The sequence below is a fragment of the Carassius auratus genome, chromosome 5 (assembly GCF_003368295.1).
Source record: "Carassius auratus strain Wakin chromosome 5, ASM336829v1, whole genome shotgun sequence".
NCBI classification, from domain to species: domain Eukaryota; kingdom Metazoa; phylum Chordata; class Actinopteri; order Cypriniformes; family Cyprinidae; genus Carassius; species Carassius auratus.
In genome coordinates, this window is record NC_039247.1 from 619099 (window position 1) to 636557 (window position 17459).

At 35.6% G+C, this 17459-nt stretch overlaps 1 protein-coding gene across 3 annotated transcripts; it reads left to right on the forward strand.

The window, feature by feature from the left end:
• Nucleotides 1-1962: 1962 nt before the first annotated feature.
• On the forward strand, nt 1963-16757 carry LOC113069993 (uncharacterized). Of its 3 annotated transcripts, none has more exons than XM_026243154.1 (27): nt 1963-2299; nt 2643-2708; nt 2890-2970; nt 3918-4013; nt 4089-4187; nt 4521-4625; nt 4716-4847; nt 4978-5070; nt 5768-5927; nt 7141-7211; nt 7817-7897; nt 8860-8955; nt 9031-9129; nt 9455-9559; nt 9650-9781; nt 9913-10005; nt 10702-10861; nt 12077-12147; nt 12738-12818; nt 13765-13860; nt 13936-14034; nt 14368-14472; nt 14563-14694; nt 14824-14916; nt 15643-15803; nt 15902-16011; nt 16192-16757. In XM_026243154.1, the coding sequence occupies exons 3-27, from the start codon at nt 2937-2939 to the stop codon at nt 16343-16345; spliced, it is 2658 nt and encodes an 885-aa protein (XP_026098939.1). In that variant the 5' UTR covers nt 1963-2299; nt 2643-2708; nt 2890-2936; the 3' UTR covers nt 16346-16757. The 3 variants fall into 3 exon arrangements, with proteins under 3 accessions (XP_026098939.1, XP_026098924.1, XP_026098931.1); XM_026243146.1 differs by having other exon boundaries at nt 2208-2299; nt 2549-2708; XM_026243139.1 differs by lacking the exon at nt 2643-2708.
• The last annotated feature ends 702 nt before the right edge of the window (nt 16758-17459 follow it).

Here is a 17459-nt window from a genome sequence, read left to right on the forward strand (position 1 = left end):
TGTCTGGAGAAGGCAATATTTATGGACCACAACCGGTAAGTATATTTTAATATGTAAGTGTAACAAAGAGGCTGAGGCAGAATGTGAATCCATTTGCAGGAGTTTATTAAAGGAAGATCGTACAATCAGAGTCATGTTACCAGACAATATGTCAATACCGTAAGGGCAGTCTGATCTTTCAACATACACAGGGGTTATCCAGTAAGCAGAGACGAGTAGGCAGGCGAACAGGTCAAACACTAACATCAATCAAGCAATAATATCCAAAGGGGCAATCTAAAAGACGTGAACGAGATAACAGGCAGAATCCGGATCAAACAGGCAGTCAGAATACTCACAAGGAAAACGCTCGGTAAGGCAGGTTAACTGGCAATACTTCGCAGTGAAGTGACATGCTAGCACATGTTAAATAGTCCCAAACAGGAAATTTTTTTTGGTTAGGGTTAGGGTTATGGTTGCGTTGCAAACTGTACATATATATATATATATATATATATATATATTCTTTTATGCATTCAATTTAATCTTTGATTGTGTTTACAGTGTGCAACATAACATGTGTCCATGTTGATTGTGCCAGCGGTTCCTGTGTTGTGATTCGACAGCAGCTTAGCACACGCTGCCCTCCTGAAAATGCGATTGGCCTAGTTTTGGAGTAGTTTTAAGAAGCAAGTGGGCAGGATTTGTTTGTGGGGCAACGCCTTCTCCAGACAAAGAGGGAACTTCTCCATCTTTCAAGAATAATCTTTGTGCAAATCCGGCATTAAACTGATTGAGATTGAGGAAACTGTCCTCAGCAAAATGTGCTGCACATAGTGTTACATGTGGATTATAATTTTCGGGAACCGAGTTAAACATAAATTGTACCATTGATCTCTAAGAACAGTGTCCCTGGGAAGCCCAAACAAAGATGATTGGACTCCGAGATGGCGACAAACACAAACGCAGCTGTTCCTTATTCTCCGTGCGGGCGCAACAAGACCACGCCCCCTTTTTTGTGTATTCATGTGGGCAGAGGTAAAAAAAAACAGAAGGAAGCAGAGGGATGTAGTCCAAACTGGTCATTCGATGTAGGCAAATTCTGTTAAATAAAATATCTCGCTTGGCATTGAACTTTGAGCTTTAGAATTTTACAGATATTATTTATACTCTAACAACAACATTACACACTAACTAAAGTTTAAAACATGGGATCACGAAGAACGGGACCTTTAACAATGAAGACCAATTTTTATTTTTTTTGGGAAAAACTTTGCTAAATCTATTGACAAAGTCACTAAGTTGGCAACACTGCGCACACTCTGTGTCACTTGGTTAGGTTGCAGTGGGTTCAAAAACAAACAGGTATTTATTGAACGAAAGACGATTAGACAGTAAATACGTTAGTTTGACAGCCACTCTCATATCCCAAGTTATCATCCCATTATATTTTTACAAAGTACAAGCTCAGCACAACTGTGCTTTGTTCATTCAGCAAAATGATTCATGCAGTCAGTTCATAAGAAAGTGGATGTTTAAAGAAATCAAAATTAGAAACTAGATCCATGGAACATTTCGGAAACTTCTATAACATACTGGCAATCTTTAGCTAAATGATAGTTTTACATGTTGACACATCAACAAAATGCATGATGTAAAGTACACTGTTTATTCTGCATTAGCAATAAAAATGACTGCTATAAATGCTAGTTATTTTTAAGTGTGTATACAAAGTTCTTAACGATCCACACAATGACAGTGTTTAGTGAACAACATCCTTCACACGCATACAATGGGGTTCAGTAGGGTCACACTGTAAATCTGATATTCAAAGTCCAATAAAAAATTTTTAATTTAAGGTTTTGAAAAGTTTAAAAGATTTATGAAAAAATGCACTATGCACTATTTTTATGATAATCAAATACAGATGAGTATCTGGACTTTTATGATTATGTACTGTATAACCGCACACAGAATATATTTAAAAAACAGGAAGCTTATTGGCACAGTGGTTAACCAGAAAAAAAGGCAATTCATGACCAAAAAGTTGCCGACCCCTGGCCTACAGTGAAGAAATGACATAACAGTCATAAGACTTAAGAAAAGTCATATGGGATGGAAAAGAAGGTTTTTAGTGTGTCTCAATAACAATCCTCCCATTATAAACATTCCCATCAACTTTATAAGGAACTAAAATCTGCAGAATCCCAACAACAAGCAGCTGCTCATATTGCTCTCTTCTGTCTCAGGAAAATGGATAACACTGAAGAATACAGTAAACTGGAGATGGAATGTGAACCAAGGAAATCATTTCAGAGAGGTTTGAAATAAATGTATTTATATCGTCACGAATTTGTAACCAGTGAGCACATTCATGTGCTAATTAAATGCTTTGTGCTGATGCATGCATCATTGATATCATTGCTTATTATACATACCGCCTGTAAATAATGATAATAATGATATAAATGACTTCAACAGCTTTGCTCCCAAACACTTGAACACTGAAATGCTTTTACTGTAATACTACTATACTGTTCTTCCTCACTATTTTTGTCCTGTTTTCCAGTGCAAATGAGAATCATAATGATATAGAAGTCATCTAGTTTTCTGATACAAATGTAGCAAATTTATAATTTAAAAAAGAACAAATGTCTGTTAAGGGGCTTCTTCATCTGAAGAAACAAACTATTAAGAAACAAACTCATCTACATCTTGGATGGACTGAGGTTGAGCACATTTTCATCAAATTAAAATATTTTTGGTGGCAAATTATTTCTCTAAGAATGTGTAATTTTTTTAATTGATGCAAAAGTTAAATAAGTGTTTTTAAGATTATATTAAGACCAGCAGAAACCTTTTAAAATGAAAAATACAAATGTCTCAAGGGGATGTTTTTGTTCTCTGCAGATCTTCCATGCAGGAGACTAACTGTGATCCTTCTAGGAACAGTCTGCATGATTATTTTCATGGTCTTGACTTCTGTCATCTGTGAGTGGATTAAACGACACAGTTTTGGCATACAATAACACTGACATGAATTTTTCTAGCAGCTCTGCTATAGCTCGCCTCTTGTTTCAACCCAACTTTGGGTCAAATATGGACTAACCCAACTTTTGGGTAAAGAATTGAAGCTGCAGTTGGTAACTTTTGACGCTCTAGCGGTTAATAAACAGAACTGCTTGCGTCTTGCGGAAGAACATCGTAGCCGGAACTACTTCTCTCTGTTTATGTCTATGAAGAATCACAAAGGTACTGGGTTACTCCGCCGCGGTGCCCCCGAAGCAATCTAAAATAGTCTGAATATAAACACTTATTATAGGTGTACCCTAGTGATTCAGGACAAGCTAAAAACACGGTTTGGAAAATGGATTCATGGTGTACTTGCTTATTATATACATTTTTCTACATTTTGAACACAAACAAAGTTACGGACCGCAGCTCTGATTGGTTGTTTCTTACCGGGAGCAGATGGAGTTTCTGCAAATGGCAATAGGACACTGGGAGGAGCCAGAGGAGCTTGATTTTTTTTCACAGGTTAACTGTCTCATATTCTACTGTCAGGACATAATGACAGGTTTAACAAATATGTAAAAAATATTAAGTTCCCTACAGCACCTTTGAATGTAAAAATTTTACCCAATGGTTGGGTTAGTCCATATTTGACCCAAAATTGGGTTGAAACAACCCAGCATTTTTTTTTTTTTTTTTTTTTTTGTGAAAAGACCTGTGGTTGTTTCAACCAATAAATGTTTAAACAAAGTTGGGCAATAACCCATCTGCTGGGGCAAAACAAACCAATCGCTGGGTTTGTCCATATTTGGGTGTATTTAACACAGCATTTTTAAGAGTGGGGTTTTATGTTAATAGTCTACACACTGCTCAATGAACTATCCGGTACTAATCCGTAATTGTAATATGTGTACTTTGGTTCAAAGATTCCCATCAGGAAAGAAAGTTCTCAATGCTGGAGAGCTGGATGAAAAGCCATACTTCTGATCTAACCTCAGTCAAATCTGAATTTCAGTACACAGGTGAGAACTTCATCATCATCATTGTCACAGATCAGTTTTGGTAATTGACTTTTGATTACTGATTATTTTTGACAGGAGGTGATCTAGAAAAGAAGGTTTCTGAGCTGCAGAACTTAGTGTTCAGCCTGAGTTCATATTTGAACACGTCTGGATCAAGTAACCCAGACACCAGAGGTTAGTGCCTTGTCTTTGCCTTAATGTTTTATTTTTGGGAGATTGAATGAATTGATTGATTGCAATCTTTTAATTATAACCTGATCTGAAATTTCAACAGAACACTTTTCAGATTGTCTCCATGAAGAATGTTGCATCTAAAGTCTGTCTTGGCATCTTTAATGCAAAGAATATTTTGACTTTGACAGAAAAGTCAATCTCAATAGACCATGATGGCTGACTATTCCTTTCCTCTTTGAATTTTGACGCTGAAAATAGTCTTAGACATGATATGTGCATAAAAAACATTGATTATTTCCTAATTATCTGTCTCTTTGACTCTTTATGCAAAAGAAATGCAAATAAAGAAGCTGTCTAATATTGAGACCCTGATGAGCGATCTCGGCTCGTCACTGAGTTCACTCGCATCCAAACAAGAAGAAAAACTACAAAAGCTGGGTGAGCACTGGACGTACATGTCAGCTTTGAATCCTCAAATATAAAATGACAATCTGTTTATTAATTGGCTTATTATTCTCTGTCCTTTAGAGCGTCAGCAGGATACGTCACACACTGAAGTCAAGAGTTTGATGGACGGTTTGAGTTCAGAAGTATCGACTCTTAGGAGTAAACTAACAGAGGACAGTCCAAGGTCTATTTTACGCACACAACGTTTCTTGGGTAAGACAGCAAACATAGAATATATATATAAATATTATGAATCATTCTGTTTATAGAATTGTGCTTTTTTTCTACATTAGAGGTAATCATGCTAATGTAATTTTTTTTTTTTTTTTATCTCCAACTAAAGTGGATATGTCAAAAACACTGACGGATCTGAAGAATTTAATGTCGGAAGTGAAATCATCAGTTCAGTCTCTTAGTTATAGACTATCTTTTACCAGTGAGTAAACTCTGATTTCCATTGTGCTGAAATATATGCATCTTCTAATGCTGTCATTTGTCAGAATTACCAGTGCTATGGTGGTCAAAATAACAAGCATTGTGGGGTGGGTTAATAGGGTTAATAATATGTGACCAGGGAGCACAAAACCGGTCATAAGGGTCTTGAGATTTATACATCACCTGAAAGATGAATACATAGCTTTCCATTGATGCATGGTTAATTAGGATTGGACAATATTTGGCTGAGATACAACTATTTGAAAATCTGGAATCTGAGGGTGCAAAAAAAAAAAAAAAAATCGAATATTGAGAAAATCAGCTTTAAAATTGTCCAAATGAATTCTTAGCAATGCATATTACTAACTAAAAATTGATATATTTACAGTAGGAAATTTACAAAATATCTTCATGGAACATGAGCTTTACTTAATATCCTAAGGATTTTTGGCTTAAAAGAAAAATGGATAATTTTGACCCATGCAATGTTTTTTTGGCTGTTGCTACAAATATACCCCAGCGACCAGGGTCACATAATGTTCAGCACGCACAAACATTCATTTTGTGTAATTAAAAAAAAATGTTTTTTTACTTGTTTGTGGATAAACAAGATAAAATCAGTACTGAGAAATTACAAAACCTTCTCTCAGAGAAAACTAGTCCTGTTCTGTCTCCTTCATTCGCTCGTTCTCTTACAGACTTACTTATACCAGGATGTACTGAATCTGGTTGGATCCCGTTCAGAAACAGCTGTTACCTGTTCTCGCATGACTCGATGACCTGGACCAAAGCTAAAAATTACTGTGAAGAGAAGGGCGCACTACTCCTAAAAATAGAAGATGGCTCTGAGAGGGAGTGGTTGCGTAACACACACACACACACACACACACACACACACACACACACACCCTTTAACATTCCATTAAGTCTTTCAGTGATTATTTTTTTTCCTGGGATCACAAAGAATGGGACCTTTAACACTGAAGACCAATTATTACACAATTTACTGTTCACATGCTACAGCCCAAAAAAGCTGGCATTTCCTTATTAACAGTGAATAACTATTTACAATGAATTCCACTTACAAAAAATACATTTGATACTGCTCACAAACTGTATTGTAATGCAGCCAAATTCTCAATAAAACTCTATATTTTTTCAATCTGTTCTAAGACAACAGGATGAATATGTAATAGAGACTGAAAGTGGCCCATTAAGGCAGTACTGGGGAGTCTCAGGGACTAAATAAGGTTTGTCCAAGAAGTCGCTAGATTTGTTGCTTGGAACTTTTTTTTTTTTTTTTTTGAAAAACTTCGCTAAATCTATTGACAAAGTCACTAAGTTGGCAACACTGCGCACACTCTGTGTCACTTGGTTAGGTTGCAGTGGGTTCAAAAACAAACAGGTATTTATTGAACGAAAGACAATTAGACAGTAAATACGTTAGTTTGACAGCCACTCTCATATCCCAAGTTATCATCCCATTATATTTTTACAAAGTACAAGCTCAGCACAACTGTGCTTTGTTCATTCAGCAAAATGATTCATGCAATGATTCAGTTCATAAGAAAGTGGATGTTTAAAGAAACGGTGTTTAGTGAACAACATCCTTCACACGCATGCAATGGGGTTCAGTAGGGTCACACTGTAAATCTGATATTCAAAGAATTGAAATTTTAGGGTTTTGAAAAGTTTAAAAGATTTATGGAAAAATGCACTATGCACTATTTTTATGATAATCAAATACAGATGAGTATCTGGACATTTATGATTATGTACTGTATAACCGCACACAGCATATATTTAAAAAACAGGAAGCTTATTGGCACAGTGGTTAACCAGAAAAAAAGGCAATTCATGACCAAAAAGTTGCCGACCCCTGGCCTACAGTGAAGAAATGACATAACAGTCATAAGACTTAAGAAAAGTCATATGGGATGGAAAAGAAGGTTTTTAGTGTGTCTCAATAACAATCCTCCCATTATAAACATTCCCATCAACTTTATAAGGAACTAAAATCTGCAGAATCCCAACAACAAGCAGCTGCTCATATTGCTCTCTTCTGTCTCAGGAAAATGGATAACACTGAAGAATACAGTAAACTGGAGATGGAATGTGAACCAAGGAAATCATTTCAGAGAGGTTTGAAATAAATGTATTTATATCATCACGAATTTGTAACCAGTGAGCTTCAACTGTTGATCACATTCATTTGCTAATTAAATGCTTTGTGCTGATGCATGCATCATTGATATCATTGCTTATTATACATACCGCCTGTAAATAATGATAATAATGATTTAAATGACTTGAACAGCTTTGCTCCCAAACACTTGAACACTGAAATAGCTTTTACTGTAATACTACTATACTGTTCTTCCTCACTATTTTTGTCTTGTTTTCCAGTGCAAATGAGAATCATAATGATATAGAAGTCATCTAGTTTTCTGATACAAATGTAGCAAATTTATAATTTAAAAAAGAACAAATGTCTGTTAAGGGGCTTCTTCATCTGAAGAAACAAACTATTAAGAAACAAACTCATCTACATCTTGGATGGACTGAGGTTGAGCACATTTTCATCAAATTAAAATATTTTTGGTGGCAAATTATTTCTCTAAGAATGTGTAATTTTTTTAATTGATGCAAAAGTTAAATAAGTGTTTTTAAGATTATATTAAGACCAGCAGAAACCTTTTAAAATGAAAAATACAAATGTCTCAAGGGGATGTTTTTGTTCTCTGCAGATCTTCCATGCAGGAGACTAACTGTGATCCTTCTAGGAACAGTCTGCATGATTATTTTCATGGTCTTGACTTCTGTCATCTGTGAGTGGATTAAACGACACAGTTTTGGCATACAATAACACTGACATGAATTTTTCTAGCAGCTCTGCTATAGCTCGCCTCTTGTTTCAACCCAACTTTGGGTCAAATATGGACTAACCCAACTTTTGGGTAAAGAATTGAAGCTGCAGTTGGTAACTTTTGACGCTCTAGCGGTTAATAAACAGAACTGCTTGCGTCTTGCGGAAGAACATCGTAGCCGGAACTACTTCTCTCTGTTTATGTCTATGAAGAATAACAAAGGTACTGGGTTACTCCGCCGCGGTGCCCCCGAAGCAATCTAAAATAGTCTGAATATAAACACTTATTATAGGTGTACCCTAGTGATTCAGGACAAGCTAAAAACACGGTTTGGAAAATGGATTCATGGTGTACTTGCTTATTATATACATTTTTCTACATTTTGAACACAAACAAAGTTACGGACCGCAGCTCTGATTGGTTGTTTCTTACCGGGAGCAGATGGAGTTTCTGCAAATGGCAATAGGACACTGGGAGGAGCCAGAGGAGCTTGATTATTTTCACAGGTTAACTGTCTCATATTCTACTGTCAGGACATAATGACAGGTTTAATACAGTAAATATGTAAAAAATATTTTTTTACAAAAGTTCCCTACAGCACCTTTGAATGTAAAAATTTTACCCAATGGTTGGGTTAGTCCATATTTGACCCAAAATTGGGGTGAAACAACCCAGCATTTTTTTTTTTTTGTGAAAAGACCTGTGGTTGTTTCAACCAATAAATGTTTAAACAAAGTTGGGCAATAACCCATCTGCTGGGGCAAAACAAACCAATCGCTGGGTTTGTCCATATTTTACCCAGCGATGGGTTGTATTTAACACAGCATTTTTAATAGTGTGGTTTTATGTTAATAGTCTACACACTGCTCAATGAACTATCCGGTACTAATCCGTAATTGTAATATGTGTACTTTGGTTCAAAGATTCCCATCAGGAAAGAAAGTTCTCAATGCTGGAGAGCTGGATGAAAAGCCATACTTCTGATCTAACCTCAGTCAAATCTGAATTTCAGTACACAGGTGAGAACTTCATCATCATCATTGTCACAGATCAGTTTTGGTAATTGACTTTTGATTACTGATTATTTTTGACAGGAGGTGATCTAGAAAAGAAGGTTTCTGAGCTGCAGAACTTAGTGTTCAGCCTGAGTTCATATTTGAACACGTCTGGATCAAGTAACCCAGACACCAGAGGTTAGTGCCTTGTCTTTGCCTTAATGTTTTATTTTTGGGAGATTGAATTGATTGCAATCTTTTAATTATAACCTGATCTGAAATTTCAACAGAACACTTTTCAGATTGTCTCCATGAAGAATGTTGCATCTAAAGTCTGTCTTGGCATCTTTAATGCAAAGAATATTTTGACTTTGACAGAAAAGTCAATCTCAATAGACCATGATGGCTGACTATTCCTTTCCTCTTTGAATTTTGACGCTGAAAATAGTCTTAGACATGATATGTGCATAAAAAACCTTGATTATTTCCTAATTATCTGTCTCTTTGACTCTTTATGCAAAAGAAATGCAAATAAAGAAGCTGTCTAATATTGAGACCCTGATGAGCGATCTCGGCTCGTCACTGAGTTCACTCGCATCCAAACAAGAAGAAAAACTACAAAAGCTGGGTGAGCACTGGACGTACATGTCAGCTTTGAATCCTCAAATATAAAATGACAATCTGTTTATTAATTGGCTTATTATTCTCTGTCCTTTAGAGCGTCAGCAGGATACGTCACACACTGAAGTCAAGAGTTTGATGGACGGTTTGAGTTCAGAAGTATCGACTCTTAGGAGTAAACTAACAGAGGACAGTCCAAGGTCTATTTTACGCACACAACGTTTCTTGGGTAAGACAGCAAACATAGAATATATATATAAATATTATGAATCATTCTGTTTATAGAATTGTGCTTTTTTTCTACATTAGAGGTAATCATGCTAATGTAATTTTTTTTTTTTTTTTTATCTCCAACTAAAGTGGATATGTCAAAAACACTGACGGATCTGAAGAATTTAATGTCGGAAGTGAAATCATCAGTTCAGTCTCTTAGTTATAGACTATCTTTTACCAGTGAGTAAACTCTGATTTCCATTGTGCTGAAATATATGCATCTTCTAATGCTGTCATTTGTCAGAATTACCAGTGCTATGGTGGTCAAAATAACAAGCATTGTGGGGTGGGTTAATAGGGTTAATAATATGTGACCAGGGAGCACAAAACCGGTCATAAGGGTCTTGAGATTTATACATCACCTGAAAGATGAATACATAGCTTTCCATTGATGCATGGTTAATTAGGATTGGACAATATTTGGCTGAGATACAACTATTTGAAAATCTGGAATCTGAGGGTGCAAAAAAAAAAAAAAAATCGAATATTGAGAAAATCAGCTTTAAAATTGTCCAAATGAATTCTTAGCAATGCATATTACTAACTAAAAATTGATATATTTACAGTAGGAAATTTACAAAATATCTTCATGGAACATGAGCTTTACTTAATATCCTAAGGATTTTTGGCTTAAAAGAAAAATGGATAATTTTGACCCATGCAATGTTTTTTTGGCTGTTGCTACAAATATACCCCAGCGACCAGGGTCACATAATGTTCAGCACGCACAAACATTCATTTTGTGTAATTAAAAAAAAATGTTTTTTTACTTGTTTGTGGATAAACAAGATAAAATCAGTACTGAGAAATTACAAAACCTTCTCTCAGAGAAAACTAGTCCTGTTCTGTCTCCTTCATTCGCTCGTTCTCTTACAGACTTACTTATACCAGGATGTACTGAATCTGGTTGGATCCCGTTCAGAAACAGCTGTTACCTGTTCTCGCATGACTCGATGACCTGGACCAAAGCTAAAAATTACTGTGAAGAGAAGGGCGCACTACTCCTAAAAATAGAAGATGGCTCTGAGAGGGAGTGGTTGCGTAACACACACACACACACACACACACACACACACACACACACACACCCTTTAACATTCCATTAAGTCTTTCAGTGATTATTTTTTTTCCTGGGATCACAAAGAATGGGACCTTTAACACTGAAGACCAATTATTACACAATTTACTGTTCACATGCTACAGCCCAAAAAAGCTGGCATTTCCTTATTAACAGTGAATAACTATTTACAATGAATTCCACTTACAAAAAATACATTTGATACTGCTCACAAACTGTATTGTAATGCAGCCAAATTCTCAATAAAACTCTATATTTTTTCAATCTGTTCTAAGACAACAGGATGAATATGTAATAGAGACTGAAAGTGGCCCATTAAGGCAGTACTGGGGAGTCTCAGGGACTAAATAAGGTTTGTCCAAGAAGTCGCTAGATTTGTTGCTTGGAACTTTTTTTTTTTTTTTTTTGAAAAACTTCGCTAAATCTATTGACAAAGTCACTAAGTTGGCAACACTGCGCACACTCTGTGTCACTTGGTTAGGTTGCAGTGGGTTCAAAAACAAACAGGTATTTATTGAACGAAAGACAATTAGACAGTAAATACGTTAGTTTGACAGCCACTCTCATATCCCAAGTTATCATCCCATTATATTTTTACAAAGTACAAGCTCAGCACAACTGTGCTTTGTTCATTCAGCAAAATGATTCATGCAATGATTCAGTTCATAAGAAAGTGGATGTTTAAAGAAACGGTGTTTAGTGAACAACATCCTTCACACGCATGCAATGGGGTTCAGTAGGGTCACACTGTAAATCTGATATTCAAAGAATTGAAATTTTAGGGTTTTGAAAAGTTTAAAAGATTTATGGAAAAATGCACTATGCACTATTTTTATGATAATCAAATACAGATGAGTATCTGGACATTTATGATTATGTACTGTATAACCGCACACAGCATATATTTAAAAAACAGGAAGCTTATTGGCACAGTGGTTAACCAGAAAAAAAGGCAATTCATGACCAAAAAGTTGCCGACCCCTGGCCTACAGTGAAGAAATGACATAACAGTCATAAGACTTAAGAAAAGTCATATGGGATGGAAAAGAAGGTTTTTAGTGTGTCTCAATAACAATCCTCCCATTATAAACATTCCCATCAACTTTATAAGGAACTAAAATCTGCAGAATCCCAACAACAAGCAGCTGCTCATATTGCTCTCTTCTGTCTCAGGAAAATGGATAACACTGAAGAATACAGTAAACTGGAGATGGAATGTGAACCAAGGAAATCATTTCAGAGAGGTTTGAAATAAATGTATTTATATCGTCACGAATTTGTAACCAGTGAGCACATTCATGTGCTAATTAAATGCTTTGTGCTGATGCATGCATCATTGATATCATTGCTTATTATACATACCGCCTGTAAATAATGATAATAATGATATAAATGACTTCAACAGCTTTGCTCCCAAACACTTGAACACTGAAATGCTTTTACTGTAATACTACTATACTGTTCTTCCTCACTATTTTTGTCCTGTTTTCCAGTGCAAATGAGAATCATAATGATATAGAAGTCATCTAGTTTTCTGATACAAATGTAGCAAATTTATAATTTAAAAAAGAACAAATGTCTGTTAAGGGGCTTCTTCATCTGAAGAAACAAACTATTAAGAAACAAACTCATCTACATCTTGGATGGACTGAGGTTGAGCACATTTTCATCAAATTAAAATATTTTTGGTGGCAAATTATTTCTCTAAGAATGTGTAATTTTTTTAATTGATGCAAAAGTTAAATAAGTGTTTTTAAGATTATATTAAGACCAGCAGAAACCTTTTAAAATGAAAAATACAAATGTCTCAAGGGGATGTTTTTGTTCTCTGCAGATCTTCCATGCAGGAGACTAACTGTGATCCTTCTAGGAACAGTCTGCATGATTATTTTCATGGTCTTGACTTCTGTCATCTGTGAGTGGATTAAACGACACAGTTTTGGCATACAATAACACTGACATGAATTTTTCTAGCAGCTCTGCTATAGCTCGCCTCTTGTTTCAACCCAACTTTGGGTCAAATATGGACTAACCCAACTTTTGGGTAAAGAATTGAAGCTGCAGTTGGTAACTTTTGACGCTCTAGCGGTTAATAAACAGAACTGCTTGCGTCTTGCGGAAGAACATCGTAGCCGGAACTACTTCTCTCTGTTTATGTCTATGAAGAATCACAAAGGTACTGGGTTACTCCGCCGCGGTGCCCCCGAAGCAATCTAAAATAGTCTGAATATAAACACTTATTATAGGTGTACCCTAGTGATTCAGGACAAGCTAAAAACACGGTTTGGAAAATGGATTCATGGTGTACTTGCTTATTATATACATTTTTCTACATTTTGAACACAAACAAAGTTACGGACCGCAGCTCTGATTGGTTGTTTCTTACCGGGAGCAGATGGAGTTTCTGCAAATGGCAATAGGACACTGGGAGGAGCCAGAGGAGCTTGATTTTTTTTCACAGGTTAACTGTCTCATATTCTACTGTCAGGACATAATGACAGGTTTAACAAATATGTAAAAAATATTAAGTTCCCTACAGCACCTTTGAATGTAAAAATTTTACCCAATGGTTGGGTTAGTCCATATTTGACCCAAAATTGGGTTGAAACAACCCAGCATTTTTTTTTTTTTTTTTTTTTTGTGAAAAGACCTGTGGTTGTTTCAACCAATAAATGTTTAAACAAAGTTGGGCAATAACCCATCTGCTGGGGCAAAACAAACCAATCGCTGGGTTTGTCCATATTTGGGTGTATTTAACACAGCATTTTTAAGAGTGGGGTTTTATGTTAATAGTCTACACACTGCTCAATGAACTATCCGGTACTAATCCGTAATTGTAATATGTGTACTTTGGTTCAAAGATTCCCATCAGGAAAGAAAGTTCTCAATGCTGGAGAGCTGGATGAAAAGCCATACTTCTGATCTAACCTCAGTCAAATCTGAATTTCAGTACACAGGTGAGAACTTCATCATCATCATTGTCACAGATCAGTTTTGGTAATGGACTTTTTATTACGGATTATTTTTGACAGGAGGTGATCTAGAAAAGAAGGTTTCTGAGCTGCAGAACTTAGTGTTCAGCCTGAGTTCATATTTGAACACGTCTGGATCAAGTAACCCAGACACCAGAGGTTAGTGCCTTGTCTTTGCCTTAATGTTTTATTTTTGGGAGATTGAATGAATTGATTGATTGTAATCTTTTAATTATAACCTGATCTGAAATTTCAACAGAACACTTTTCAGATTGTCTCCATGAAGAATGTTGCATCTAAAGTCTGTCTTGGCATCTTTAATGCAAAGAATATTTTGACTTTGACAGAAAAGTCAATCTCAATAGACCATGATGGCTGACTATTCCTTTCCTCTTTGAATTTTGACACTGAAAATAGTCTTAGACATGATATGTGCTTAAAAAGCATTGGTTATTTCCTGATTATCTGTCTCTTTGACTCTTTATGCAAAAGAAATGCAAATAAAGAAGCTGTCTAATATTGAGACCCTGATGAGCGATCTCGGCTCGTCACTGAGTTCACTCGCATCCAAACAAGAAGAAAAACTACAAAAGCTTGGTGAGCACTGGACGTACATGTCAGCTTTGAATCCTCAAATATAAAATGACAATCTGTTTATTAATTGGCTTATTATTCTCTGTCCTTTAGAGCGTCAGCAGGATACGTCACACACTGAAGTCAAGAGTTTGATGGACGGTTTGAGTTCAGAAGTATCGACTCTTAGGAGTAAACTAACAGAGGACAGTCCAAGGTCTATTTTACGCACACAACGTTTCTTGGGTAAGACAGCAAACATAGAATATATATATAAATATTATGAATCATTCTGTTTATAGAATTGTGCTTTTTTTCTACATTAGAGGTAATCATGCTAATGTAATTTTTTTTTTTTTTTATCTCCAACTAAAGTGGATATGTCAAAATCACTGACGGATCTGAAGAATTTAATGTCGGAAGTGAAATCATCAGTTCAGTCTCTTAGTTATAGACTATCTTTTACCAGTGAGTAAACTCTGAATTCCATTGTGCTGAAATATATGCATCTTCTAATGCTGTCATTTATCAGAATTACCATTGCTATGGTGGTCAAAATAACAAGCATTGTGGGGTGGGTTAATAGGGTTAATAATATGTGACCCGGGAGCACAAAACCGGTCATAAGGGTCTTTTTTTAAATCGAGATTTATACATCACCTGAAAGATGAATAAATAGCTTTCCATTGATGTATGGTTAATTAGGATTGGACAATATTTGGCTGAGATACAACTATTAGAAAATCTGGAATCTGAGGGTGCAAAAAAAAAAAAATTGAATATTGAGGAAAATCAGCTTTAAATTTGTCCAAATGCATATTACTAACTAAAAATTGATATATTTACAGTAGGAATTTTACAAGATATATTCATGGAACATGAGCTTTACTTAATATCCTAATGATTTTTGACATAAAAGAAAAATGGATAATTTTGACCCATGCAATGTTTTTTTGGCTGTTGCTACAAATATACCTCAGCGACCAGGGTCACATAATGTACAGCACGCACAAACATTCATTCTGTGTGATTAAAAAAAATGTTTTTTTACTTGTTTGTGGATAAACAAGATAAAATCAGTACTGAGAAATTACAAAACCTTCTCTCAGAGAAAACTAGTCCTGCCCAAAGAGGGTTTATTGGTGAAAATTCACTGAATTGTTCTGTCTCTTTCATTCGCTGGTTCTCTTACAGACTTACTTATACCGGGATGTACTGAATCTGGTTGGATCCCGTTCAGAAACAGCTGTTACCTGTTCTCGCATGACTCGATGACCTGGACCAAAGCTAAAAATTACTGTGAAGAGAAGGGCGCACTACTCCTAAAAATAGAAGATGGCTCTGAGAGGGAGTGGTTGCGTAACACACACACACACACACACACACACACACACACACACACCCTTTAACTGTCCATTAAGTCTTTCAGTGATTATTTTTTCTACTTTACCAGGAATTTGTTACCAGTACAGCCAAACCACAAGAATACTGGACTGGTCTAACCGACCAGAACACAGGGCAGTGGAGATGGGCGGATGAAACTCCTTACACCATGAATAAAATGTGAGTTGAATATATAGAGAACTGGATATTTAGTTCCCTTTGTAAGTGCAGTCAGAGAGAGAACTCGAATATAAATAGATTGGACATGACCCAGGTCTGGTTGGGTTGCATATTGCATATAGCATAATACAAGAACTGTGAATGAATGCTGAAACAGGTTTTCAAATTTCAATTTCACAGAGAGTGGAGCCCTGGTCAGCCAGATGACTGGAAAGACCATGGCCTGGGAGAGGAAGGAGAGGACTGTGTGCACATTACAGCATACGGGCTGCTAAATGATGCCCACTGCTCTATTAAAATGAACTATATATGTGAAAGGAGAAAACAGGACTGAGTGTGGTCAAAACTGAAAGAATATTTTAAAAAGAATTTGTGTGTGGTGGGGGTGTTATCTTTGGGTGTAAATTACTAATCAAATGAATTATGTGTTTGGTGTATGACTAATACAGCCTTTCTCCAGAGATTCACAAATCAAATGTAAGACTTTTTAAAATTAATACTGCATGCCATTCCAGTACAAACCCATTAAATCTCAAAACAAATATATATTCAACTGCAAAACAGGGCAATTGCATGTTTATATAATCAACTGTTTTTTTTAATCAATATTTACATTTGCATTGGAATTTGTTATTGAAATGCTGTTCTCTTATTAATGCACATAAACTACAGGTCAATTTAAGCTGGATACAATCATGTGTTTTTGAAGAAAAGCATAAAATAAATGATTGCATTATACTAATAAACTCTACATTTTGAATGTGTTAAATAATATTCTTAGTCTTTCTTTCCTGTGACCCAGAGAGAAGCCACATGGGTTTACGCTGATATAAATGCAGATACGGATTAGTGTGAAACCAAAATACCAATACCAAGCATTTTATGCATATTGAGGGACTTTTAATCATAAACAATCCTGAAATACACGGAAACTGTACTTTTGAAATGGCTATGCTTTGCTATTTCCAAATGCTCATTCAGAAAAATGAGAGATATGCACTCTTGCAACCATCTAAAACATATTCAATTAGCCTTTTGAAGTTTAATAGTTGCATATCCGTATTGCAATTATTGTTTTCTGTCCCACAAATTTAAGACCTCTTAAAATAATCAAGATTTTTTTGTGTACTATTTGAAATTGTATGGCCTTATATTTTATTAAACCAAATTTAAGGCTTTTAAGGCTCCATAGGAATCCCGTAACATGACAAAATTAATATCTCATCCTAGCAAACGGACCCTACTCATTCTGTCTCAAAAATTCAACAATAATCACACTGATGAACTGTAATAAAACCAGAAACTTGTCAACCTGTGAACAGTTTAATCATGTGAAAACTTAAAGGTTAGTCTTTTGGCTAAAGTGTGCATTTGAATGTACAAATACTTTTGTGGCAGTTGTCATTATGTCACAAATGTAGTCAATAGAGCTCTTCTTGTATTATAAG